We start from the raw sequence: 26,144 nt of genomic DNA, 5'->3' as shown, positions 1-26,144 counted from the left end.
AACTTGGTAGCAGAAGGGAAACAGCAATTATTGTTATTATTACTACGACTTCTGTGCTGCTGCTACTGTTGCTGCTACTACTGCTACACTCTACTACTGCTGCTGCTGCTACTGCTACTATATTACTGCTGCTGCTGCCACTACTACTATATTACTGCTGCAGCTGCTACTACTACTACTGCTGCTGCTGCTACTATATTGCTGCTGCTGCTACTGCTACTATATTACTGCTGCTGCTGCCACTACTACTATATTACTGCTGCAGCTGCTACTACTACTACTGCTGCTGCTGCTACTATATTGCTGCTGCTGCTGCTGCCACTACATTACTGCTGCTGCCGCCACTACTACTATATTACTGCTGCAGCTGCTACTACTACTACTGCTGCTGCTGCTACTATATTGCTGCTGCTGCTGCTGCTACTACTATATTATTGCTGCTGCTGCCACTACTACTATATTACTGCTGCAGCTGCTACTTCTACTACTACTATTACTACTACTGCTGCTGCTGCTACTTCTACTACTACTATTAGTACTACTGCTGCTACTGCTACTACTACTATATTACTGCTGCTGCTACTGCTACTACTACTACTACTACTACTACTACATTACTATATTACTGCTACTACTACTACTACTACATTACTACTGCTGCTACTACTACTACTAGTATTGCTACTGCTACTACTACTACTATATTACTGCTGCTGTTACTGCTACTGCTACTACTGCTGCTGCTACTGCTACCATCACCAATAATAATCATGCTAGGTATTAAAAGATCTGCCACAGACTATTTTAAAGGCCAGGAAACTGAGGTCTAGAGATGATGACAGGCTAGAGACATTCAGTGTTGAAAGGATGCCAGCCTCTTTTCACAAATGGGGAAACTGAGGTCCAGAGAACTAAAGACTTGCCGAGCCAGGGCCCATCAGGGAGTGGCATCAGGGTCAGAACTGGCATTTGTTTCCCCGTACAGGATTCTTTTTTTGGACTCCACTGCATTGTTTTTCTTGCCTGGAGAGACTCAGCCGGCCGAGGGAGCCCAGGTCCCTGGCTCACCAGCACCCAGAGGCCTCTGCGGGTGGAGGGCACGTGTGGCTGTGCACATGGTCAGGGCTGAAAGCTGTCTTTGTTTCTAAGCTTGGGTCACCCTACACAACTTGCTGAGTTTTCAGAAAAATTGGGGAGTGTAAAAAAACCAGACAGAAGGAAAAAATCCAGCTCTGGGCTGGCGGGCAGGCAGGCAGGGAGGGAGGGAGGGGTGCCGGGTGATGGGGGTGGAGGGGACCCAGGCTGAGGCTGGCAAGCCTGCCTGCCTGCCTGCAGGAAGCCCTGGGTTACAGCCCATTTGGGGCTGAGGGGGCAGGGTTTCAGGGAAGGAGATCTGCAAGCACTGCAGATCTGAGTTTCACTGGCCCAAAGAGACCCTGGAAAGCACATTTCAGCTCCTGATGACTGTCAATCAGCCCAACAAAAACTCTTTCCCAGAGCCTTAAGCTTTGAGAAGAGCTGCCTTTCTGCTGACCCTCTGAGGCAAGTGTTAGTAGGATAAGCAATCCCATTTTGCAGAGGGAGAGACTGAGGCCCAGAGAGTAGCCTCCCTGGGTCATCCTCACTCATCTAGTAAGTGGCAGAGCCAGGACTTGAAACTTCAGCAGGTTTGAGTCATGATAGGGTAGTGTCTCCCTTCTGCCATCCCAGGGACCCTCGTCCCATGGCCTAGGTACTGTGGGACTCTGGAGAAGTAGAGTCAGGATAATTTGAGAACTCCCTCCTTCTCTGGAGCTTCTCTCTTAATGATCTTCTCCAGCAGGCAGGGTTAAGGGCTATTATTCTCACTTTGCAGAGGAGACGGGCCCAAAGAGGGCTCCCTAAAATCTCAGGATTTCCGAGCTAGAAGAAATCTCAGAAGGCGCGCAATCCAACTCACACCCAAGCAAGAATCCATTCCCCACTTTGCCTGACCAAGGGACCTCTCCCAGACACCACCTGACGGGGGAACTCCTCATCCTTGGGGCAGCCCATACCACTCTGGTCAGCTCTCATCGTTGGGAAGTTTGTCCTGACACTGAGGCTCCCCCACCCCACTGGTCCTGGTTCTACCCTCTACTAATCCTTCTTCCACATGGCCACCCTTCAAATGCCTGAGCCAGTTAGTTTGGTCTCCAAGACTTCTCTTCTAATCACCTTCAACTCCTTCAACGGGGTCCTCCTAAAAGACACATTCAAAGTCCTTCACAAATTCTGGGACCCTCCAACTGGATTATCAATGACCAGAGAAATGTCACTTATGGGGGGCAGCTGGGTAGTTCAGTGGATTGAGAACCAGGCCTAGAGACAGGAGGTCCTAGGTTCAAATCTGGCTTCAGACACTTCCCAGCTGTGTGACCCTGAGCAAGTCACTTGACCCCCATTGCCTAGCCCTTACCATTCTTCTGCCTCAGAACCAATACACAGTATTAATTCTGCGATGGAAGGTGAGGGCTTAAAAAAAATCAGTTATCATCATCATCATCATCCAAATGCCAAACACTATTGGGTTGAAGAGATTTCCATCTGCTGCATCTTGTATCCCTAGACCTTATACAGTAGGCACTCAAGAAATGCATGTTAAATTGAACTGCATGCAACTGAGCAAAACTGACCCGGACAGACTAGTCCCTCCTCGTCGCTCTGCCTTTTTAAATGGAGTCCAGGATCTTATTAGCTTTTTTGGCTTCCCCATCACTCTGCTGACTCACACTCAACCAACAGGCCACTGTTTATAGATGAGCTGCTGGCTAACCAAAGCTCCCATCTTGTACTTGTGAAGTTGTTTTTTTGAACCCCGACGCAAGGTTTAAAATGTCTTTCTTATTAGATTCAGCCCAAGTGTCCTAGCGTGTGGAGATCCTCTTGGAGTCTGTCATCCATCTACCTCTCCCTCCCAGCTCTGAGTCATCTGAAAATGAATAAGCCTGGCCTCTCTGCCTCTTTCCATGTCATTGATAAAAATGGGACACCGTCCAGGGCCAGGCACAGCTCCCCTGGGCCACTCTCACTATTAATGGCTACTCTTAGGGTCTAATCATTGGACCCTTTCTGAACCCACCTCGCTCTCCTGGCATCTAGTCCACATCTCTCCTTTTTTTTTCCCACAAGAAGAGCAGGAGAAACTGTGTCGAGGCCCATGTGAAAAGCAAGATAAATAATAACGGCAGGGTTTCCCCTGACCTATCAGTCTAGAATCTGTCGAAATGGGAAATGAGGTTAGCTTGGCATGACTGGTTCGTGGTGAAACAATGTTGGCTCCTTGTGATCGTTGCTTCCTTTTCCAGATGTTCACTAACCATCCCTTGAAAAATGTATTCTAGAATTTTGCCAAGAATAGAAATCAAACTCATTGGCCCACTACACTTTGTAGACTCTTTTTTCCCTTTTGTTGAAAAGTGATGGGGCAGAAGGGAATTGCCTTTCTGCAACCCAAGTTTCCATTCTCCACGCCTCCAAAGATCCTGGACAGTGGCTCCGTGATCCTATCGACCAGTTCTTTCCAAATGCAAGGAAGTCCTTCCCCTGGGCTAGGTGGCTTGAACTCTCTTAACATCCTTACTTAGGCACAGTATGCGCCATGATCATTTCTTAACTATATCTATCACATAGCAGCTAGCTTGCATTTTTATAGTGCTTTGAACTTGCAAAAAAACTTTACAAATATGATCTCCGTTTACCTCTGAGAGTTAAGTGCTATCCATTGTTTAGATGAAAACTGAAGCAAAAAGAGGTGACTTGGTAACTGGCCCATATCACATAGCTAATGTGTCTGGGGCTGAATTTGAACTCAGATCTTCTGGATGCCAGCTCCAGGGCTCTAGCTACTGGGCTACCTAGTTGCCTTAGAGCCCAGTGTCAGAGTTGGAACAGAGAGTACACCACTAAAGAACTAGGAGAGCCATTATCGCCCCTCTTCATTTTTTTCGGATGGAGAAACTGAGATTTGGAGAGATGGAAATGATTTGACAAATTTCTCCTGGATGGAGAATGTTTAATAAAGAAGTAGGACTTAAACTGGTCCTTGGGTAAAGGGAGAGATTCCCTTTAGAGGGGAAGATAGCTGGGAATCAGCTCTCAGTAATGGAAGGTGAGGGACAGGCAACATAGCAAAGGTGAGTTCATGGACTTTATCCAACATGGTGCTACTCAGACCCCTCCAAGGGAGAATTCTGGGGTGCAACACGCAAGTCAGACGGGCAGGCTCTGTGGCAGATGCAGACACCTCTCTAGAGATACAGGTCTAGCATGCCGATACACGATGAGGTCAGGGTGGCCTGACATAAAGGATAATGGGACAAAGGTCAGCCCAGCAGTGCCCTGCCTACCTCTCGCAGGGGAATCTGGATCCTCACAGTGGGAAGGGACGTCAGCAGCCGCGGTGCCCCAAAGAAGAATCTCCCTCTCTACATCATACCCCAGACACCTGCGTGTCCAGCCTCTGCTGGAAGGTCTCTAAGAAAGGCAAATCCACGGCCTCCTCATTCCATTCTGGAGCATCTCTCGAGGCTAGGAAGCCTTTCCTGAAGCTGCCTCCACTGTTTCTAGTTCTACCCCCAGGGTATCAATCCAGGTTTGTGCCTCTTCTGCCCTGCTTCTGCTCGCAGACAGCTCTCCTGGCCCCCCGAGCCTTCTCTTCTCCAGGCTAAGCATCCAGGACCTCACTTGGCCACTATCCTTTTGAGTGGTGTCTTCGGCCCATCTTCATCTGACACGATCTATAGGCTACTCACTCATTGGGGCTTCCACCTCTTGACAATTTGATTCAAGGGAGCAAACATTTATAAAATGCCTACTGGGTGCAAAACTGGGGCAACTTGTCGTGCAGTGGATAGAGCTCCAAAGCTGAAGTTCAGATCTGGCTTCAGTCATGTCCTAGCTGTATGACTCTGGGCCAGGCAGACCCTGTTGGCCTCAGTTTCCTCATCTGTCAAATGGCTAGAGAGGGACATGACAAACGACTCCAGTATCAGCTGTGTGATCCAGGGCAAGTCACTTCACCCTGTTGGCCTCAGTTTCCTCATCTGTCAAATGGCTAGAGAGGGACATGACAAACGACTCCAGTATCAAATGTGTGATCCAGGGCAAGTCACTTCACCCTGTTGGCCTCAGTTTCCTCATCTGTCAAATGACTAGAGAGGGACATGACAAACGACTCCAGGATCTGTCAAGAAAACCCAAACGGAGTCACAAAGGGTTGAACACGACTGAAAACAGCGGAATGACACAAAAGGCACAAAACTGTACCGGGAGCTCGGAGACGGAGGCCTGCCCTCTGGGGCTTTCCCTTCAAGGGGCTCAGAGATCAGACTGAGTCCTAGAGAAGAATTAGAAGATGGAGAAACCCCTTCGGCTTGGGGGAATTCGGGAAGGAGGCAGCATCTCCTCTTAGATGGAGTATCTGAGCCACATAAACGTGGGAGGGGGCTTCCAGCCAGAGCAGATGAGGAGGGAATGGATTCCAGGCATGGCGGTGATGCCTACGTGTGGAGGCCAGAGATGGGACATCTTGAGGAGGAGTGGGCTGGGCTGGGCGTATGTGCAGGAGAAGAACACGGAATACGGGCAGAGATGTAGGCTGGGGTCAGCACGGAGAGTCCCTCCTCTCATGCAGAGCCTGGAACTCCGGCCAAGAGAAGGAATTCCGCGCGGGGTTGGCGAAGCCAGAATAAACCAGCCCTCTGAGTCAGAGCGGGACGGTGAACTCGGCTGTCACTTCGGGGCTGCCAATGTCGAGTCGGCGGCTGTGCCGGCTCCCCACTCTCGGGCTCATAAAACGGGCCCAGCTGCAAATCAGCCCATCAGGCCAGGCGCTGGGCCAAGCCGCGATGTACAAGCGAGTTTATTAGCCTGCTAGGGTCTCCCCCCTGCTGTCTTATAGCACTGAGGCATCCACCGATGGAATGAGGGTTTCAGCACGGGTCCAACCTCGAAGGACGGGAGGACGAGGAAACGGGTTAAACTCGTGGCTTCCTGCTGGCCGTGGCCGTTGGGTGAAAGCGCGAGGCTGGGGCCGCCTGCTGGAAGCGGGCGCCCAGGAACCCACCCCTCCCTGCATTAGGAAAGGACCAGGCCACTGGAACCAGCTGGGTCCTGCCCTCAGTCCTAGCGTTCCCTGGTCAGGCCAGCCAGACTTTGTGAAGTCAGAGCCGAGAGCAGACGTGAAGAATCCCAGAAAGTCCTGGCTGCTGGGCTCTGGTGCTGTGGCCCTTGTACGAGGCCCCATAGGGGCAGGTGGAGTGGGAGAAAGCATGATGGGAATGGTGGGTGGACATGCTAGTGGGTCAGGGATGGAGAGAAAAAAGCCCAACCTGTTGTTCAGATACTTCCTAGCTGTGTGACCCTGGGCAAGTCACCTAACCCAACTGCCACTCTTCTGCCTTAGAACCAAAACTTAGTATTGATTCTTAGTCAAAAAATAAGAGGGTTTTTGTTTGTTTTAAAGCCCGCCATGTTGGGGGATCCCTGGCATTCCCTGCACTTTGGCTTCCCAAGCTAGGTTGGAATGAATGACTGAATTCCTACTTGGCTCGGCTCAGCCCTGGGCATCTCAGCTCCGCAGGCACATTTACAAGAGGCCTCGGAAGTATCGGATCTAAGCCAGACCTTGGCAAACCCTTTGGCGTCACCCCTTCCCGACAAGCTGCCCTCTGGGCTATGCCGGGAGCCCACGACGTCCCAAGGAAACCCTCTGGGCTTGAAGTGCCAGCCTAAGCTGCCCTCTCTCCAACCAACCCTATCTGTCTGAGCCCAGCCCTTCTGGGGCCACGTAGGGCACGTCGGATCCGTCGTCCAGGCGACAACCTTCGAGCCATCGGCTCTCCCGTCCCCCGAGCCTCATCTTCTCCAGGCTCCAAGTCCCCAGGAACGTCGTGAACCACAGGCCCTTCGCCACCCTGGCTATCCTCCTCTGGGTGCTCTCAGCATTTGTAAACGCCCTCCCTAAACTCGAGTGCCCACTGTGGACTCACGACGCAGTGCCTGGTACACAGTAGGTGCTTAATAAATGCTGATTGATTGTTCACTCCACTGGAAACCTGCTTGGACATAGACCCTGAACCATTCATGTCTCCTCTGTAGGCTGGGCCACATCTGAAGCCCCCTGCCTGGGTTATCCCCCAGCCCACATCTCTCCACTTTGTCCCTAAGGGCATAAGAGACGGGCAAACGCTCCTTTCAAAACTGGGTCAACTCTGCCTGCCAGAGCACCTCTCCTGAGGCCCTCCATGACTCTTCTCCGAATTATTTGTTATCAATAGAACGGATTTATCCCCCCCCTCCCCCCACTCCAACCGAGAATATAGCACGACTTGGTTTTCCAGAGGAAATATTGTGTACATCTTTCCATGCTTTGTGCAACGGATGAATCTTCTGAAAAGTAAAAAGAAAGTAGAATTCCCCTGAAGCAAAGCAGATTGGAATGCCTAAAAGGAGTCGAAGTTTGCAGCCATCCACTGGTAAGTCTTACTATCAAGTAGGGAACTCTCGTGTTCTCTCATGAGGCCACGTATCAGAAGCCTGAATTCGTGTCAGAATTAAGTTTTTAAATGTATTCCGTAAAATGCAAAGGATTTCAAAGAAAACCGCTTACACTGGGATAATAAGGGAGGGTTTTCTTCACGTCCAGTCACATTCACGGGCCTCCAAAATTCTATCCACAGTCCCATCTGGAATCTGGGGACCCTACGTGGTCCACCACGTCCCCATCATCTACCCATTGAGTAACCATCTCCCTTTACAGATGAGAAAAGTAAAGTCCAGAGACAGAAAAACAGGGGATCTGGCATCATGGAGAGGGCCCTGAGCTGAGAGCCAAGAGACACAAGGTCAGATCTTGGCCTTTACCACTATCTGCAGCCTTGAGCAAGTCACTGCTGGGTCTTAGTTTCCCAGTCTGTTAAATGGGACAGCTGAGATACTCAATTGACTGTTTTTATTTATTTATTTATTTTTGGCTGCGTGACCTTAGGCAAATCCCTTCCCTTCTCTGAGCTGTTTCCTCCTTTATACAATAAAGGGGTTGGAATAGAGATCCTCTCTTGATGAGATGACTCCTGGGTTCCAATGGTCTCCCAGGGTCCCGCTGGCTCCAGGAGTCTGTATTTCTCCAGCTGTATAGTCTTTCCCAGGGTGCCTAGAACTTCCCCCAAGATGGAGTGGCTGTAAAGCCAGGGCTCTGGAGGTGGTGTCCTCAGCAAGCATCCCCTCCCCACTGTAGGAGCATTTCCTGAATACCGTCTTCCCCAGGGCCAGGTTCATTCCAGAGATACTATGTTCGAAACACATCACATCACAGGCTTTCCATCTGAGCCCAGAAAACGTCATCTTGGCCTGCTTAGAATAACCTCACACTTTCCCCTTCCCTCACTTATCCTGTGTCTAGACAGCACCTTCCCCACTATGAGATAATCTTTTTTTTCCTTAATGAGAAGGTCAACCCACCCAGGTTCACAGCGATTGAAAGTGGGCACAATCGGATGCTCATGAAAAATGGGGAAAGAGACGGAGAATGGCCGCTGTCGAGCTGGCCCACGTCAACCCTGGACCCCATGAAAGCAGCATGCAGGGCTCGCTTCTGAAACTCATTCGTGCACATCCTGGAGACACATCACTGCGGTGGGAGAAAAGGAAGCTGAGGGCCTGGATTTGAATCCCGTCTCTGCTAAATGTGGTATGACCTCAAACAAGCTCTTTGCCTTCTCTTTGTTTCCCCATCTATACAAATGAGGGGTTGGGCGACAGAACCTGGTCCTTTCCAACACTAGGTCCCATGATCCTGGAAGTCTCTGCCCCAGCAATTAATAGCTATGTGTGATCTGGGGCAAATCTGGGCTTTAGTTTGGTCATTAGTAAAACGAGCTGGTTGGACCCAATGATCTCTTCAGGCTCTCCCGCGTTCTGTAGAATGATTTTAAACTTAAAGTGAGCAACTTAGTAAACACTTGTTGACTGACTGTTCATTGATATCTTCTGCTTTTACAACAATATTCTTATTTCAGAATATACCAAACCCCTCTCCAATTATAAAAGAGGAAAAAAATTTCCTGAACTAATGCTATAAGAAAAGGAAGGAAGTGGGGAGGGAGGGAGGGAGGGAGGGAGGGAGGGAGGGAGGGAAGGAAGGAAGGAAGGAAGGAAGGAAGGAAGGAAGGAAGGAAGGAAGGAAGGAAGGAAGGAAGGAAGGAAGGAAGGAAGGAAGGAAGGAAGGAAGGAAGGAAGGAAGGAAGGAAGGAAGGAAGGAAGGAAGGAAGGAAGGAAGGAAGGAAGGAAGGAGGGAAGGAAGCAGGGAAGGAAGCAAGGAAGGAAGCAAGGAAGCAAGGAAGGAAGGAAGGAAGGAAGGAAGGAAGGAAGGAAGGAAGGAAGGAGGGAAGGAAGGAGGGAAGGAAGGAAGAAAGGAGGGAAGAAAGGAAGGAGGGAGGGAAGGAGGGAGGGAAGGAAGGAAGGAAGGAAGGAAGGAAGGAAGGAAGCAAGCAAGCAAGGAAGGAAGGAAGCAAGGAAGGAAGGAGGGAAGGAAGGAAGGAAGGAAGGGAGGAAGGAAGGAAGGAAGGAAGGAAGGAAGGAAGGAAGGAAGGAAGGAAGGAAGGAAGGAAGGAAGGAAGGAAGGAAGGAAGGAAGGAAGGAAGGAAGGAAGGAAGGAAGGAAGGGAGGAAGGAAGGAAGGAAGGAAGGAAGGAGGGAAGGAAGGAAGGAGGGAAGGAAGGAAGGAAGGAAGGAAGGAAGGAAGGAAGGAAGGAAGGAGGGAAGGAAGGAAGGAGGGAAGGAAGGAAGGAAGGAAGGAAGGAAGGAAGGAAGGAAGGAAGGAAGGAAGGAAGGAAGGAAGGAAGGAAGGAAGGAAGGAAGGAAGGAAGGAAGGAAGGAAGGAAGGAAGGGGAGTATATTTCTCTCATCCCTTATTCATATTGGCAATTATCAGAGGTCACTTTCATCCCTATATTTTTTGACCTTGACTCTTGGGCGTCTGTGTGAAGAGTTGGACCGAACTCAGGGCAGACCCGAGTCTTTGGACTACCTTCCTACCTCTGACACTGAGTAATTATGTGATCTGAGCAAGTCACGTTATATTCTCTAGGCCTATTTGTTCCCTGTGGTGTAAATGAGGGTTGGACCTGTCGGGAGGCTCCAAGGTCTTTGGGCGGCATAGCGACGCCCCAGTTCCAGCACGAGAGGAGTTGCTGGCTGGGGAGATGACCCAGAGCTGCCCCAAGCCCTTCCATCTCCCCAGCCTAGGCTCATCCCCTCATGTGTGATCCATCCCACACACCTCGGGCTGCTGACAAGCTGGCCCTGCTTCTTGTCAAGGCGTGTGAGGAGAGAGGGGGCACAGGGTATCTCTTGATAAGGTTACTTACTGTCAGGCATGCCTAATGGCCAACCTCAGGGTTCCCTTGCCAGGCTGGCGGGCCCCTCCCCAGGAAGTCTGAGGGCAGAGCAGGATCAGAAATGGAATGACGCCAGGCTAACCGAAATCTGGAGAATCATCAGGAGATTGGGTTTGGGAACTGGGAGTGCTTGGTTTGGGAAAGAGAAGGCTCAGGCAGACAGGAGAGTTCTCTTCAAGTCCATATTTGCAGGATCGCTATGGGGAGGAGGGCTCAGCCTTGAGCTTCCTGCCCTCAAAGGCTGGCCCAGAAGCATCAGGGCCATGTTGGAGAGAGCAAAGGAAAAACTTCCTCCCAATTAGAGCTTCCTCAGAAAAGCACTGGCCATCTTCAGATGTGGAGGGGGTGGCGAGTTCTCTGGCTCTTGGGGGGAATCTTTGTACCTAAGCTAGACAATCACTATCGGTGATCCCTACTCAAGGATCTGTGCAACCCAAAGTCCCTGAGGTCCTTCTAGGCCCTTGAGATTCTGGGATTCAGTGGGGAACTAACCATAGGTCTGGGGCAGAACCCCGACATTAGGGAGGCCAGTAGGCAAAGGGTAGAAATTCATTCATTCCTTCATTCCTTCCTTCCTTCATTCATTCATTCATTCAACAAACACCAAGATGACGTATTCTAGGCTCAGATGGAACCAATGGCACTGGGCCCTGAGGGATACAGAGGTTAGCCGAGAGACACTCTTTGCCCTTAAGAAGCTCATGATTTAGTAGAAGGATTAGAAATCTGGCTCAGGGACAAGCCTACTAAGCCCTGGGTGAGCTAAGGACCTCCCAAGGAGGATGCTTTTCCTGAGGTTTTCTAGAAATTGAAATCTGCCTTGAGGTCCCTCTATGTTTATTTCTGGAGTGTTTTCAGGTTTCATAGAAATCAGAACTGAAAGGAGTTTTTGCGACTACTTAGTCCAACCAAGTCATGTAGTCATGGAGAAGGAATTCCAACCAACCAACAAATTCCTACTACGCGCCAGTTCTGAGCATGGCCCTGGAGGAACAAAGAAAGACAAAAGCAGGATCTCTGCCCTGAAGGGATTGACATTCGAATGAGGAAGACTTCATTCTCCTGTGCAAGTATGACACCTACAGAAGCTTGGAAGGGAAGGTGTTTGCAGGTAGAAGGACTGGAGGGAGGAGGGCAAGCCTGAAGCTTATCTTGATAGTCTGGCCATGCGATGATGAGATATTGTACCAGGGGGTGGCGCCATCAGAGGAGAGAAGAGATCTGATGCTAGGGAAGCTATGAAGGAAGAGATGGCCAAACTTGGCAACAGAGGGCCTATGGGGGATGAGCGTGATCGAGTGGCTGCGGATGACACCAAGGCTATAAGTCCAAATGCTGGGGGGGAGGGGGAGGGGGGGCGTCCTTTACAATAATAGGAAAATTGGAAATAGGATTGAAGGTTGGAGGTAGCTTTGGACATGTAATGCTGCCATGTTTGAGGCGCCAGTGCATCATCCAGATGTTCTAGAGGCAGTTGTTGGTGTCAGTCTTACACCAAAGAAAGGGACTAAGGCTGGATTTGGAGATTTGGGGGCCAGCACCCTTTCCTTCGAGTCAAAGACTTTTACTCCTATCCTGGGTCCATCTCCAAAGCCCTCCCACCATAATGACCATGGTGAGTGTATTAGAATTACAGTTACCAAAGTTGGGAAGACATGAGTTCAAATCCAGCCTCAAACACTCCTTGTGTGATCCTGGGCAAATCATCTGCCTGCCTGAATTTCCTCACCTGTAAAATGGGGATAATGATAAGTATCTATCTCTCAGGGTTGCTGTGACTATCAAACGAGATGCTATTTGTAGAGCGGCTAGAACACAGAAGGTACTTAATAAGGGCTTATTTCCTTCCTTCTGGGTCAAACAGCCAGTAAGTGCTTTTGTCAAGACCCGAACTCAGATCTCCAGATTCCTGATGGTGGTTTTCCTCTCATTGTACCATGCCTCTGGACATGCACAATGGGGCTCAGTGCAAGGCTCTGCTCTGACTTCATCAGCCTTGGATGTCGGACACCACAGCGGTCTCTGGAAACCCCCAGATCCCAGCCTAAGCCAGGTCTCATCATCGCAGCCGGAGCCCTACTCAGAGATGAGGGAAGTTTCCCTCAAATTAACTGCCCTCATAAATTTATCCATCTGTTATCATAAGTGTGGCTTGGAAATGCCTGGGCCATAAAATCGAAATAAGCCAGGAGCGAACATTTCTTACCCTTGGCTCCGGGTGTATATTCTTCATGCCAACCTATTAACTCTTTTTAACAGCCTGATCTGGGCTGGCCTCGGACAGGGCGCCCATAAAAGATGTGACAAATTCCCGGTGCCTTATACCACGTAGCGGCCTGCTCCGGGGCCTGCCGGGGGCCGGCCAGCTTTCACTGGCAGCGTGATGCAAGATGAACCCTTTGGGGTCCTGGAGACTCAGACAGACCCCCGGGAAGCCGAAGGACTCCCTGGAGCTGGCCTGAGACCACAGCGCCGAGGGGCTGAGAAAGGCCAGACCCCAGCAACAACCAGACCCATCTCCCCAGCTCAGGACGGGCCGTCAGCCAACCACGGAGTGGTTCCAAAGGTCCTGTTGGGTTTTCAATTTCCACCAAGACTTTGCTTTCCCCAAGTTATCCTCGAGGGTTTTTCTGGAACCATGAAGGTTGTTGGATCCTCATCATAACCCTAAGAAGGTTTGAGAGCTGGAGAGGGCTTGTTTTACAGATGGGGCAAGCGAGGCCCCCCAAAATGAAATGATTTCCTCTCTAGATGGGCCGTCTCCTTCAATTAGGATTCCCCACAGTGATGACCATCACAAGTTTCCATCTTGGCTCATTATCAAGAAGCCATTAAAACAAATAAATAAATCCTTTATCAATTATTTATTTATTTTATAAATCCTTACCTTCTGTCTTAGTATCAGTTCTATGACAGAAGAGTGGCGAGAGCTAGGCCATTGGGGTTAAGTGACTTAGCCAAGATCACACAGCTAGGAAGTGTCTGAGGCCAGATCTGAACCCAGGTCCTCCCAACCCCAGGCCTAGAACTCTATCCACTGGACTACCTGCCCCCCTGGTTTTATCATTTATTCATTCTTCTTCCAAATAGCAGAATCAGGCCCTGACTAAATGAATGAACAAAACATCATTTATGTATGTATAATGTCCCAGGCACGAAGGGTTCAAGTAGCCACATGCTGCTGCAGGAGGGTGACCTAGACTTTGAGGGGTCCCCAATCACTGGAGATTGTTTATGTGAGCTGACCAGGAGGAGAAATGGGAGGGGGATCAAGCCCTCATTTGGATCCTCACCACTTGTGTGGCCTTAGCTGAACCTGCTCCATTTTCCTCAAATATAAAATGAGGGGAGACGGCAAGCTGACCTTCAGGGCCACGGACGGCTTGAAATCTCCCTTTCCTTTTGGTCCAGCTCAGCTCAGGAGGCCCTGACTGATTCCTGGAGGCCACGGGTGCCTCTCCACCCAGCTCCCTTCTATTATTCACTCAACAGAGACTTGCTTACCACCAATCACCAATGACTGTATTCTCCAAGAGAACAAAAGCTCTTTGAGGGCATGGGCTGTGTCCCCTGAACATAGCAGGCCCTTTAGAAATGTTTGGCAATTGAATGCTTGGTATACGTGATCAACAAGGCTTGGGATAAAATGCCATGGAGGACTGATGTTAAATCTCTAATACTCAAGGCTGGCTCAGAGCGGGGGGAGCACCCTCTGGCTTCTCAAATCCCATTACACATATTTGCTTACGAGTGTTTAGAGCTGGAAGGAACCTGGGAGGCCTCTTACAAATGGGGAAACTGAGGCCCATGTGGTTTCAGGCTCAGCTCCTGGAGTTGAATGCCTGTTTCTTGAGACTTTCGTAATTGTAGCCCCCCTCCCCGGGCTCAGCACCAGGTGAAGAGTAGAAGCCTTATCAAAGCTGGCTGAATGTATTTTGAAAGCACTAAAGTAAGGTTTACAAAGCTCATTATTTCCCTGGACACTCAAAAGAACCCTGTAAGGAAAGGATTGAAGATATTATTTATACCCATTTTATAGAGAAGATAACTGAGGCTCGGGGGAGCAAGGAGTGGCTTCTCCACAGCTGGTCTCCCGGCTAACATCAGGGACAGGATTCAAATCCTCTTCTTGCTGACCCCAGGAGCAGTGCTCTACTCATGACAGCTCCTCCAAGCTGAGAGCCCAGTAGCTTCTCCGGGCCTGATACCCTTCACTCTTTCCTCCCTCTAATCCAAGCTTGACTTGCTACTAGACTTACCTTCTTCCTGCATCCATCTTGCCAAGTAAAACTCTATTCAACAATTTCTGGGGACTCCCTCTTAGCCACCAGGTAAAGTTTACATTCCTTCCCTTGGCCTTCAAGGCCATTTACAATCTGCCATGAACCCCAAGACCCTTTAAAGTCGGCCATCAACCTCACTTTGTAGTAGTATCTCACAGGGCTCCTCTCCAAGCCCCAAGCAACCTGAATAGCCCTTGTTTCTCCCCGAATGCCCAGCATGATGTAGTAGATGGGACGCTGGACTTGTGTGGGTTCAAATCTCACCTTAAAACATTTATCTACTTGCTATGCGATGCTGGGCAAGTCACGCTCCAGGCCTCAGTTTCCTCACTTGTAAAGTGAGGAAGCTGAACTCGGCGACCTCTAAATCTGCGCCCCTCTGACCTTTCTCCCACTCCTTCATGCTCGGGATTTCCCCGATTCCATGGCTTTTCTCAGTATGTTCCCTCTTTACCCCTCTTCACCAAATAAATTCCAATTCACTATTTCAAATCCAGGTCAGATTTCCCGTCCCCTAGGAAGCCTTCCTTGACACTCCCCCTTCCCCAAGGCAGGAATGTCTTTCCGGCTCCAGATTTCCCTGGGCACTGCACGGGCGCCTCTCTCCTGCGATGGAACCCCACAGTTACTGGTAACTGGATCTGCTCCTGCTCCTCGCTGCTGAGTTCTAAGAAGCCACAGTGTGGTGGGATTCTAAACTCCGGGTCTCCTCCTCTGCCCCAGACAGAATTCTCTCTGATTCTGTGCATTTCATCCCTTTCCCCCAATTGAAATGAATTAGGAGGATCAGGAAGAAGGCAAAGTTCTGGTAGACCCTCAGGGAGCTGCTCCAAGGTGCGTATGAGATCGCTGGGACCCTCCTGGACCACCGAGATGCCCAGCCAGTGGGGAGGGAAGACAAAACAGAGAAAATGTGGGGTGGTGGAATTCTGTGGCAAAGGACTGGAGAGCCCAGACAGTCAGAGATGATTCTTTGGGTCATGGCTTGTGATAGAGGGTGGTGAGGCCAAACACAGAAATAAGGGGTCAGAGGACCTTGAATGGGCCCTAAGGGGGAGCCTCTCTAGTCCCTTCTGCCTCTGAATTAGGGAACCTCTCAAATATTTCCATCTGAATCCACCTGAAACTTTCCAGTGATGGAGAGCTCACTCCTCAACAAACCTACTCTTTGCCCATTCTGGAGAGTTCTGATGTTAGAATGCCCTTCCTTACATGCTCCCCGTAACTTCTGGCTGTGCTTCCTCCAGGTTCTACTTTGTGGAGCCAAACAGAACAAGGCTAATCTCTCCTCCCCTGCAGGTATGTCTGCTCCAAGTCATCTCTTCTTCAGGCTAAGGCTAGGAAAAGGGGTGGGTTAGGGGGAAGGATCTCTTCTGGGGCACCATATCCTCCCCACCTCCATCCCTGGGCACCCTCCTGGGGTCTGGCTCTTCAGGAAATGTTAAATCCCTGGGGAAGCTGCTCCCTGGATGTGGTTAGAAAGTCAGCCTCACAGCAGCTGCTAGAAGGAACTTTCAGCAGATGCCTGAGCCTGTCCCAAGCCACAGCCAGTTCTCCAGCAAGTGCTCATCACCTGCTAGCCCTTTCTGGAGCCTTTGAGGCTTGAGAAAATGTGGAGTGGTGGAATCCGTAGCACGTGGCATCTCCTTCCCAGAGGTTACAAAGAGATCTTAGGCTGCATTACAAGAGATGCACAGCAGCCAGGAATGAGGAGGTGTGGACCCCCTGTTCTGTGGCTCTTGCCTTCTATGAAGGAAGTCCTTCCCAACTCCTCTTAATCCTAGCGTCTTCCCTCTCTTATTTCCTGTATCGTTTGTTTGAATAGATTTGTCTGCTTATTGTCTCTCCTATTAGATTGTCAGCTCCTTGAGGGCAAGAACTGTGTTTTGCCTCTTTTTGTATCTTCAGCACTTAGCACAGTGCCTGGCATTAAGAGGGTGTTTAATAATTTGAGGAGTGACTCATCATGCCCTGGGCAAGTCACATTTGGAAAACTATCCTTAGTCCTGGATCCTTAAAGTTGGGATGAACATTGACATCCTGGAGGGCATCCAGGATGGAGAAGGGATGACAAGTCAGATCATGAGAGGGTATGGAACTGGGGATGTTTAGACCCACGGTGGCCCAATAACTGGGATGTGGAAGAGGGATGAAGCTTTCTCTGCTTGGCTCCAGAGGTCAGCCCTGGGAGCTGGGAATGGAAATTCTAAAGAGATAAATTTAAGCTCCGTTCGAAGCTTAATAAAGCTTAATAAATTTAAGCTTTGTTCAAAAAGTCTCTCCAAGTGGGAAAATTTCTCCCAAAGGGGAATGAGGAATGCCTTAGGGAGGGAAGGCCTCCCTCTCTTGAGGTCTACTTGGTGGGTTTGTTGGAGGGGGATTCTTGGTCAAATTTAGTTTGAAATAGATGCCCTCCTGTGAATACTTTCAGCCCTCAGAATCTCTAACGCTTCAAAAGTTCATTATGTTGAACTGGAGGGATTCCATGTGAACTGGAATGACCTCCAGGAACTGATGCAGAGTGAAAGGAGCAGAACTAGAACATCATACACAGAGATTGATACACTGTGGCACAATGGAATGTAATGGACTTCTCTACTAGTAGCAATGCAATGACCCAGGACAATTCTGAGGGACTTATGAGAAAGAACACTATTCACATCTAGAGGAAGAACTGTGGGAGTAGAAACCCAGAAGAAAAACAACTGCTTGATCACATGGTTTGATGGGGATGTAGACTCTAAACAATAACCCTGGTGCAATTATCAATAATATGGAAATAGGTCTGGATCAATGACACATGTAAAACCCAGTGGAATTGTGCATTGGCTATGGGGGGGGGGGCAGCAAGGAGGGGAGGGAAAGAACATGAATTATGTAACCATGGATAAATATTCTAAATTAGTTAACTAAATAAAAATTTTTCAATTCAAAAATAGTTAATTATGTATATAAGACCACATTCAATCCTTCCCAGGAAGCCCAGAATATGTCACTGAAGGGGTTACTATCACCAGTTCACAAGCGGGGAAACTGAGGCTCAGGGAGAAGTGACTTGGCCACAAGTGAGAGAGTTGGGGTTTGGGGCCAGGATTTCTGTCTCTGAGACCAAACCTCTTCCCTAAGTCAGAGAGGTCATGGAGGTTTTTTCAGATGAATGACAAGCGGTCAGAGGGTTCTTTAGAAGATGACTCTGGATCCCTGAGTCAACCTCTTTGTAGCCCATGAGTGAACCTTATCTAAACTCTAAAAGAGTGGAAATTTGTGTCTGCCCCCTCCCCTCTCCAGCTGCCTCTTGTCTTCTCCCACTGGACTCAAAACTTTCCGCCTTCCTTTTGTTTGCCCCATTAGATTGTAAACTTCTTGAGGGCAGGAACTCGCCTTTTTTCCCATTTGTATACCCATTGCATACAACAGTGCCTGGCACATAGTAGGTGCAATAAATGCTTCCTGGGTTGAAGTCGTTTAGTCTGGCTGGCACACTGTAAAGCAGACTAACAGGAGATGGATATAGAGAAATCTGATGATGCCCATTTGGGAAGAGTTTTAAATGCCCGACGGAGAAGTCTTAGACTCAAGAGAGAGCCAATGAAGCTTGTTGGGCAGAAGAGTGACTTGATCAGGCCTCACAGTGGGTGCAGAGTGGTTTGGAGGGGACACACGTTGGAGCCAGAGAGACCAATGAGAAGGCTATTTGAACAGCCATGGGGAGATGTGATGGCAACCGTGTGCACGAAGGGAAGGCGATGGGTGCAAGAGATGACCCAGCAGGCAGGATCAGTAAGAAGCGGCACCAAGTTCTTTCCATCTCTGGGTGAAGTTTCTCTACTCAACCACATTATTTCCCAACAATGCCGCTGACTGACCAACTGACCCACTGTCCTTTGTGCAACAGATTGCTACAACCATGAGGATGAGCCTCTTAATGTCTATTGTCATTATGGGGCTAGATGGTGCAATGGATAGACCACTGGACCTGGAGTTCAAATTCAGCCTCACATGCTTCCTAGCTGCGTGACCCTGGGCAAGTCACTTCACCCTGTTTGCCTCAGTTTCCTCATCTGGCAGATGAGATAGAGAAGCAAATTCCAGTGTCTCTGCCAAGAAAACCCTAAATAGGTTTGAAGAGTCAGACCTCAGAGAGGGATTGAAGGTTCTGCTGATGAATAACAAGATGTCAGAGGGTTCTTTGTAGCTCACCTAGATCATGACAGAGTGGGTTTCTGTGGTCCCCCCACCTCAGGTCCATTTGTGAAATCAGGACTGAACCACATCATTGTTATCACAACCCTTTCCCCATTACGGAAGAGAGAATTGCTATTATCACAGTAAGAATATGATATAATAATGGAATTATTATCAGTTATTATAACAATTATCACTACACCAAGGAGATGGAATGAATTCCACGCTTAATCCCTCCCGTGTCAGCCCGACAATTCTCTACCTGCACCGAAGGCAAAGAAGAAGCTCTTGTCCCCGTTCTCGCGAAGCAGCGCCATGACCCGCCGTCCCATCCGCTCGTTCCGCTTGTAGATGAGTTCTTGGCGGAAGTAGCTGTCGATCTCCTGGGCCGTGGCCTGCTCGTGCGGGGGCAGCGTGGTGTTGATGAAGTTGGGGAGCTGAAGGAGAGAGGAACAAGGCTCTTTAGCAGGGATTCTCGGGGGGATGGAGGGGAACAGAAGTTCGTTCCCCGATTCATTCGATGAGCTAGTTGCCTCCTCTTCCCAGTGGGGACAAAGCTATTTGCTTTGGCAACTGGAAATGGGAGGGATGGAGAGGATAATGATGGTGCAGGCCAGGCCCAGGGAGCCTTTAGGATGGGCCAAGCTCCCTCAGTTTACCCTTTCTATCTGTCGTCTTTCCACTGAGAACCCGGAGGAGCCCTTCTGAGCCTTCCTGGCCTCCTTTGCCCTGCCTCCCCAGCAAGGCTGTGAGAAGATCCAAGATCCTCGTGGTATGATCTTAGATGTACCCCCTGCCCCCTTTAGCCTCAGTTTCCTTATCTGTAAAATGTGGAGATTTGGTGGAAAGGGAGCCCTTTCATTAGCCTCAAAGCCCTGGAGAAATGGGAGCTGATCTCACTCCTGAGGGCTGAAGACCCAGAGATCAGGAGGTCTGCCCCAGCGCTGCCAGGGGCCCATTGTGGGCTCTGATGGGGGGGAGTCTCTCCCTCCTCAAATACCCCTGGGGGTTCTCCTTCCCCTCAAGTCCAAATGGGAGTCTCGCTGCCCCTCTCATACCTGTGACTTCAACAAACATTTGCTAGATGCCTACTATGTGCGAGGTGGTACAGTGGATAGAGAGCTGGGCTTGGAGTCAGGAAGACTCGAGTTCCAATCTGGCCTCAGGGGCTTACTAGCTGTGTGGCCCTTGACAAGTCACTTAAGTGCGGCCCACCGTGGGCTTTGGGCACAGCCTCACTCTCCCATTCTGTCTCCTGGTTGCTCCCGTGAATCTGCCTCTGTGATGCCCGCAGCTTCCGAATAGTGGAAGGTGTAGGGTGGGAGGAAGGGGGTTGTTGGAGCCACATCTGGGATGGAAAGGCAGGATGGGGCTCTGCCTGGCCCAGAAGGCTGCCCAGCAAGGGCCTGAATGCGACTTTGACCTCTCTGAACGGCTGCTTGGGCCTTGGGTTCATCACCTGTAAGATAATGGGCCCAGGAATAATAATAATAATAATAGTTGCTGTTGTTGCTATTTCTCCTAACCTAGAGAGCACTTTAAAGTTTGCAAAGCACTTTCAGACATGATTTGATTTGAGTCTCGCACCAACCCTGCAGGGTTGGGACTCCAGCCAGGTACTATTAGTTCTATTTATTAGATGAGGAAACTGAGGTTGAGAGGGGCCGACTTGCCTCACATCATGTAGCTAGTTAAGTGCCCTAAGCAGGATTTGAACCCAGGACCTTCGATCTCTAGCCCTGGCTCTCTATTCCTTGAGTCACCTAGTGCCGTCCCCCCCAAGAACACTGAAAAGCTTACGGGATTTCTTCTTCCCACTTCCACTCCCTGACTCAGCCCTTGGTTCCGAGTTCCCTGCCATTGGATGGCAGAGGGAGCATCTAACCCGGGCCGTGATCAAAGGGGAAGGGTGGGAGTCTCGGCGGCCTCCCTCTTCACTGGGCCGCAGACGTCTGCATTTTCCAGGGAGGCCCCCGATGGGAGAGGCGCTGCCCGGGGTCACAAAGTGAGCTTGGGACAGCCTGCAGTTTGAAGGCGGCTTTTCTGAAAGCTGGAGCCCGCCTTGCCGAGAGCGCGGGCCCGGACGAGCCCCCACAGATCTTGGGGGACTTCAAAGTTCTGCGCGTCCCGCGCCCAGAGGCCTTCCAAAGTGCCCATCAGATCTGGGAAACCATCTAAGAGCGCCGACTGCCAGGGAGAGGCCGGGGCCACCCGGGCCCTTCTCGGACACTGTCGGCCATCTGGCTTGACCTTCCTTCTCGTTTGTTTCATTAATTCCTTTGATATTCTGGACCTTTTGTTCTTCCATTCTTTGCCACTATTTTTTTAGCTCTGAAAGAATTCTTTGGCAGTTTGATCGGTGTGGCACCGACTAGGCACTTTGGTTTAGGTCACTGATGGGCCGGTATTTGTACTAGATGGGCTCCTCGTTCCCTCCAGAGAACATAAACTCCTTGAGGGCAAGCACAGTTTGCTTCTTCTTTGGCTCTAGTACACAGTTAGTGCTTAATAAATGCTTATTGACTGACTGATCACACTGCCTTGGCAGTAGAGCAATGTTTGTGCAAAGGAAAGAGAGTCAGAGAGGCTGGTGAGACCTGTGCGGCACGCAGTTCAGTGGCTTGGAGCTGAAGCAGGGGGTGAAGGGGTGGGAAGGGGGATGAGGCTGGCAGTGAGGTGGCACAATGGACAGAGGGCCAGGCCTGGAGTCAGGAAGGTGTGAGTTCAAATCTGGCCTCAGACACTAACTAGCTGTGGGACCCTGGGTAAGTCACTTCACTGTGTTGCCTTCCGTTTCCTCATCGGTCATATGAGCTGGAGAAGGATGTGGCAATCCACTCCAGTATCTTTGCCAAGAAAACCCCCCAAATGGGGTCATGCAGAGTCGGAAATGACTGAAACGACAGAACAACCACCTCCAAAAGAAAAAATACTCCTAGCTCCCATTTCTTTGGCACGTTAGGGCTGAGAAAACTTTGATCCCCTCTAGAGCCCTGTGAAATTATTATTTATGGATTATTCACCCCTATTAAGTTATGTATTACCCGTATTATGTTACAGGGAAGTGAACCAAGTTTCAGAGAGGTTAAGGGATTTGTGTGGGGTCGCACAGCTAATATGAAGAGTTGGAGCTCTGGACTTGGACTTCGGCCTCCAAAAGACAGTCATGATACCCCCAGATCAAGGGGGAGGCATCCTTCCTGGGATGGTCATTATGCAGCCAGGCCCTCGGATGGGGGGATGGAGGGATAACTCCCCCAGGTCCCTTCTGCTTGGGGATTTCTGGCCCCTTCTAGTCAAGCATCCTGAGCTTTGAGTTCACCCCTAGGTTAGCCGTGATCTTTCCAAAGCAAATAAAGGAGCCGATCTCAGCTCCAAAGCGACACTTTACAGGAGTCTATGACTCAATTTCTCCCCTGGCCCTGGACCAATACACTCAAGGAGAATGAGAGGAGGAAGAGAGAGAGAAGAGGGAGAAAGAGACAGAGGGGAAAGACAGAGACAGAGACAGAGAGAGGAGAGAGAGAGAGAGAGAGAGAGAGAGAGAGAGAGAGAGAGAGAGAGAGAGAGAGAGAAACAGAGAGAGAGACAGAGAGAGAGAGAGAGAAAAGGAGAGAGGAGGGGGGAGAGAGAGAGAGAGGACAAGAGAGAGAGACAGAGGCAGAGACAGGGACAGAGAGAGAGAGAGAGAGAGAGAGAGAGAGAGAGAGAGAGAGAGAGAGAGAGAGAGAGAGAGAGAGAGAGAGAGAGAGAGAGAGGAGAGAGGAGAGAGAGAGACAGAGGCAGAGACAGGGACAGAGAGAGAGAGAGAGAGAGAGAGAGAGGAGAGAGGAGAGAGAGAGAGGACAAGAGAGAGAGAGAGACAGAGGCAGAGACAGGGACAGAGAGAGAGAGAGAGAGAGAGAGGACAAGAGAGAGACAGAGAGAGAGAGAGAGAGAGAGAGAGAGAGAGAGAGAGAGAGAGAGAGAGAGAGAGAGGGAGAGAGAGACAGAGAGGAGAGAGGAGAGAGAGACAGAGAGTCAGGGAGACAGAGGAGACAGAGACAGAGAGACAGAGACAGAGAGACAGAGACAGAGAGTCAGGGAAACAGAGAGACAGAGGAGAGAGAGACAAGAGACAGAGAGAGCCTGTGTGAGCCCCCACAGTCCTCTCCCAGGCTGGAGGATCTCTCTGGGGTGGGTTGTCACGGCTTGGCCCTCCCTGCCTCCAGAACAATTTACAGCTGGTCTTCTCTAAGAGACTCTGGAAATGACCCCTGACTCTCCCAACAAACCCATCCCTAGATGCTCCCTTCTCTCGGGCTCTTTCTGGAACTTGTGAATTGTGTGGTGCCTAAAGACTGAGCCCCAAGTGAGTAAGTGGAGACTGATTTGTAACAGCCTGAAGAATTGGGCTTCTGTCTACACTTCTTCAAGAGTCAACCATCCCTGGGCTTAGGCAGGGCAGAGAAAATACAGAAGTGTTTACTGAGCCTCAGGGCCTACAGATGGTTTGTACAGACAAGGAAGGAGTCGGGGAGGAGGGCTATCAATCCTTGGAGGAGGCAGGAAGGATGTATCTCATTGGGTCCTCGAGATATTTTTTTTAAACCTTTATTGTCCTGTCTTAGAATCAAGAATGGGAAGAGTTAAGTGACTTGTCCAGGGTCACACAGCTAGGAAGAATCTGAGATCACATTTGAACTCGGGACACCCCCCCCCCCGACCCCCGGTGCTCAATCCACTGCTCACAGCAGCTAGCTAGATGGCTCAGATGATTCTAAGAAGAAGGTAAGGGTTTTTAAAAAGAAGTATTTCTACCCATTTTATGCTTTAATGCATATACTTATTTGATGGAGTGGGTGGGACAGTTTTCTTGTCTCCATTTTACAGATGGGGAAGCTAAGGCTCACAGAGGTTGAATGACTTGCTTACAGTCACACAGCTAATCAGAGGAAGAGCTGGGGATGTGAAGACCAGTTTTCTAAATTCCAAACTCCCTCCCCCAGACCCCGCTGTTTCTCTGGGCCCTTCTTTCCTTGTGATCTTTAGTGATACAGACTCTACACCAGGGCTCACAACCCATTACCACTGTTTGAGGAAGGGGTGAGGAAGAGAGTCTCTGGCCTGGAACGGAATCTGGAGGCTCCACTTTGGTCTGGGTTCTTTCTCTGCCAAATCTGCTGTGTGATCCTGAGTAAGTAGCCTATCTTCTCTGGGCCTCACTTTTCCCATCTGCAGAGTGGATATGTGTTCCCTCATCTGCCTCGATGGGCTGCTCCTGCCCCCAGAATCTCAGAGATGGAAAGGCAGGTCTGTGCAATTTCCATGCGGTGATTGTCTTCCTTTGAAGGGAACACTCGTGCCTTTGCCTTTCTTTGTATCCCCCGGGCTTAGCACAGTGCCTGGCAGGTAGGAAGCCCTTTCTTTCAGTGGGCACTCTCTCCAAATGAGCCAGCGAGTGCAGTGGGGCTTGACAAAGTCCCAGGGCCACCCACACGAGCCCAGACACAGAAAGGAGTTTTTCATCCTAAAACTCTGACGCTCCCCTGGTCCAGGAGCCACCTGCCGCCTCCCGGCATGGCCAACACAGGGACTGGTTTCGCTGAATTCTGGATCTTTATAAGAAGCATGTTATCGCCCCTTTTTGTCCAATGGGATTGGAGGAACACCGGAAGGGACAACGGATAAACGCATGCAGAATAAATGAATTCGTCTTTAAAAATAGACCTTTCTGCTCCTGCTTTCCCGACACTCCTCTTCATTCCTCCTGCCCGTCCGACCATCTTCTTCTGTCTCCTTCCGTGACTCGTCATGTGTGGCTCCCTCCCTGACTGCGGGACCCCTCAAAGCTCTCTCCTGGGCCCCTTCTCTTTTCCCTCCATCGTTCCAGTTTGATGGCCTCTCATCAGCTGCCAGGGGTCCATCATCCTTCCGATATGGGGACGTCCAAGTGACCATACCCGGCCCGGGGTCTCTCCTGAGTGCCAATCCCACAGTGCTGACTGCCTGCTGGGCAGAACCCAGTCTGGCGGTACCACAGGCACCCTGAAACTCAACACATCCAAAGCAGAGCTCATCCTCGTTCCCTCAGTTCCTCCCTTCTTCTTGACTTCCCCATCTCTGAACAGGGCACCGTCGGGTTCCAGCCTTCCTGGGTTGGTCACCTTCTGGTGGAAGCCCCCCTCCTCAGACCCTTTGCCCTCACATACCCAGTCACTTGGCAAGTCATTCCTTGGGCCCATTCCCTCCTCTGTGGTCACCTCTCATCTGATCTATGACAGCAGCCTCCTGACGGGCCTCCCTGCCTCCAGTCCCTCCTCTCTCCAACCCATTCTCCATAGAGCTGCCAACTCCTTATCTTATAGCCCAGGTCTGACTACGCCATTCGAGGCTCCTCAGACTGGCTGATGGGGAAGGAAGGCTCATCACAGGTTGACCCTGACTGCCCTTCGAATTGTCATTCATAGGACTCTCATGAACTCTACAGTCTAACTAGACCCTGAACTCAGCCTTCTGCCTCATGCCTTGGCACACCAAGAAACCACTGTTTCTGTCTCTGACTCTATCTCGGTCTGTCTCTGTTTCTGTGTCTATCTCTGTTTGTCCATCTCTCTCTCTCTCTCTCTCTCTCTCTCTCTCTCTCTCTCTCTCTCTCTCTCTCTCTCTCTCTCTCTCTCTCTTTCCCTCCCTCTATCTGTCTTTATCTCTCTGTCTCTCTCTTTCTCTTTTTCCCTCCCTCTCTCTATCAGTCTGTCTGTCTGTCTCTATCTCTGTCTTTCCCTCTATCTTTCTCTCTTTCCCTCCCTCTCTCTATCAGTCTGTCTGTCTGTCTCTATCTCTCTGTCTTTCCCTCTATCTTTCTCTCTTTCCCTCCCTCTCTCTATCAGTCTGTCTGTCTCTATCTCTCTGTCTTTCCCTCTATCTTTCTCTCTTTCCCTCCCTCTCTCTATCTCTATTTCTCTCTGTTTGTCCCTCTTTCTCTCATTCAACCCTTCCCTCCCCTCTTAGAATCAATACTATATATTAGACCCAAGGCAGAAGAGTGGTAAGGGCTAGGCAACTTGGGTTAAGTGACTTGTCCAGGGTCATGCAGCTAGGAAGTGTCTAAGGCCAGATGTGTACCCCATCTCTAGACTTGGCTCTCATACCCCGAGTCACCTCATTGCTCCCCAAGGGTACTCTCTCTTCATGCCAACCTCTGAGTATTCTTGTCTTCCTTCGAGTCTCAGGTGAGGAATTGTTTCCTCCAAAGACCCCTTCCCTGAAGCCAAGGTTTG

General features: G+C 50.1%; 1 protein-coding gene and 1 long non-coding RNA gene across 2 annotated transcripts in view; one reads left to right on the top strand and one right to left on the bottom strand.

Moving 5' to 3' along the window:
- The window catches only part of TRABD2B (TraB domain containing 2B), a 245,552-nt gene that overhangs the window by 60,746 nt on the left and 158,662 nt on the right, over positions 1 to 26,144 (bottom strand). Inside the window, exon 4 of the mRNA XM_056815180.1 lies at positions 19,148 to 19,322. Within this exon, the coding sequence (XP_056671158.1) occupies positions 19,148 to 19,322 (175 nt within the window). The remainder of the gene's footprint in view (positions 1 to 19,147; positions 19,323 to 26,144) is intronic.
- On the top strand, positions 1,307 to 13,227 carry LOC130457057 (uncharacterized). The gene is made up of 3 exons (XR_008916049.1): positions 1,307 to 8,710; positions 11,276 to 11,487; positions 12,282 to 13,227. It is a non-coding gene; the product is annotated as an uncharacterized LOC130457057 (long non-coding RNA).

Source organism: Monodelphis domestica, chromosome 2 (assembly GCF_027887165.1).
Source record: "Monodelphis domestica isolate mMonDom1 chromosome 2, mMonDom1.pri, whole genome shotgun sequence".
In the NCBI taxonomy this organism is placed as follows: Eukaryota; Metazoa; Chordata; class Mammalia; order Didelphimorphia; family Didelphidae; genus Monodelphis; species Monodelphis domestica.
This window is presented reverse-complemented; position numbering and strand designations above follow the sequence as displayed.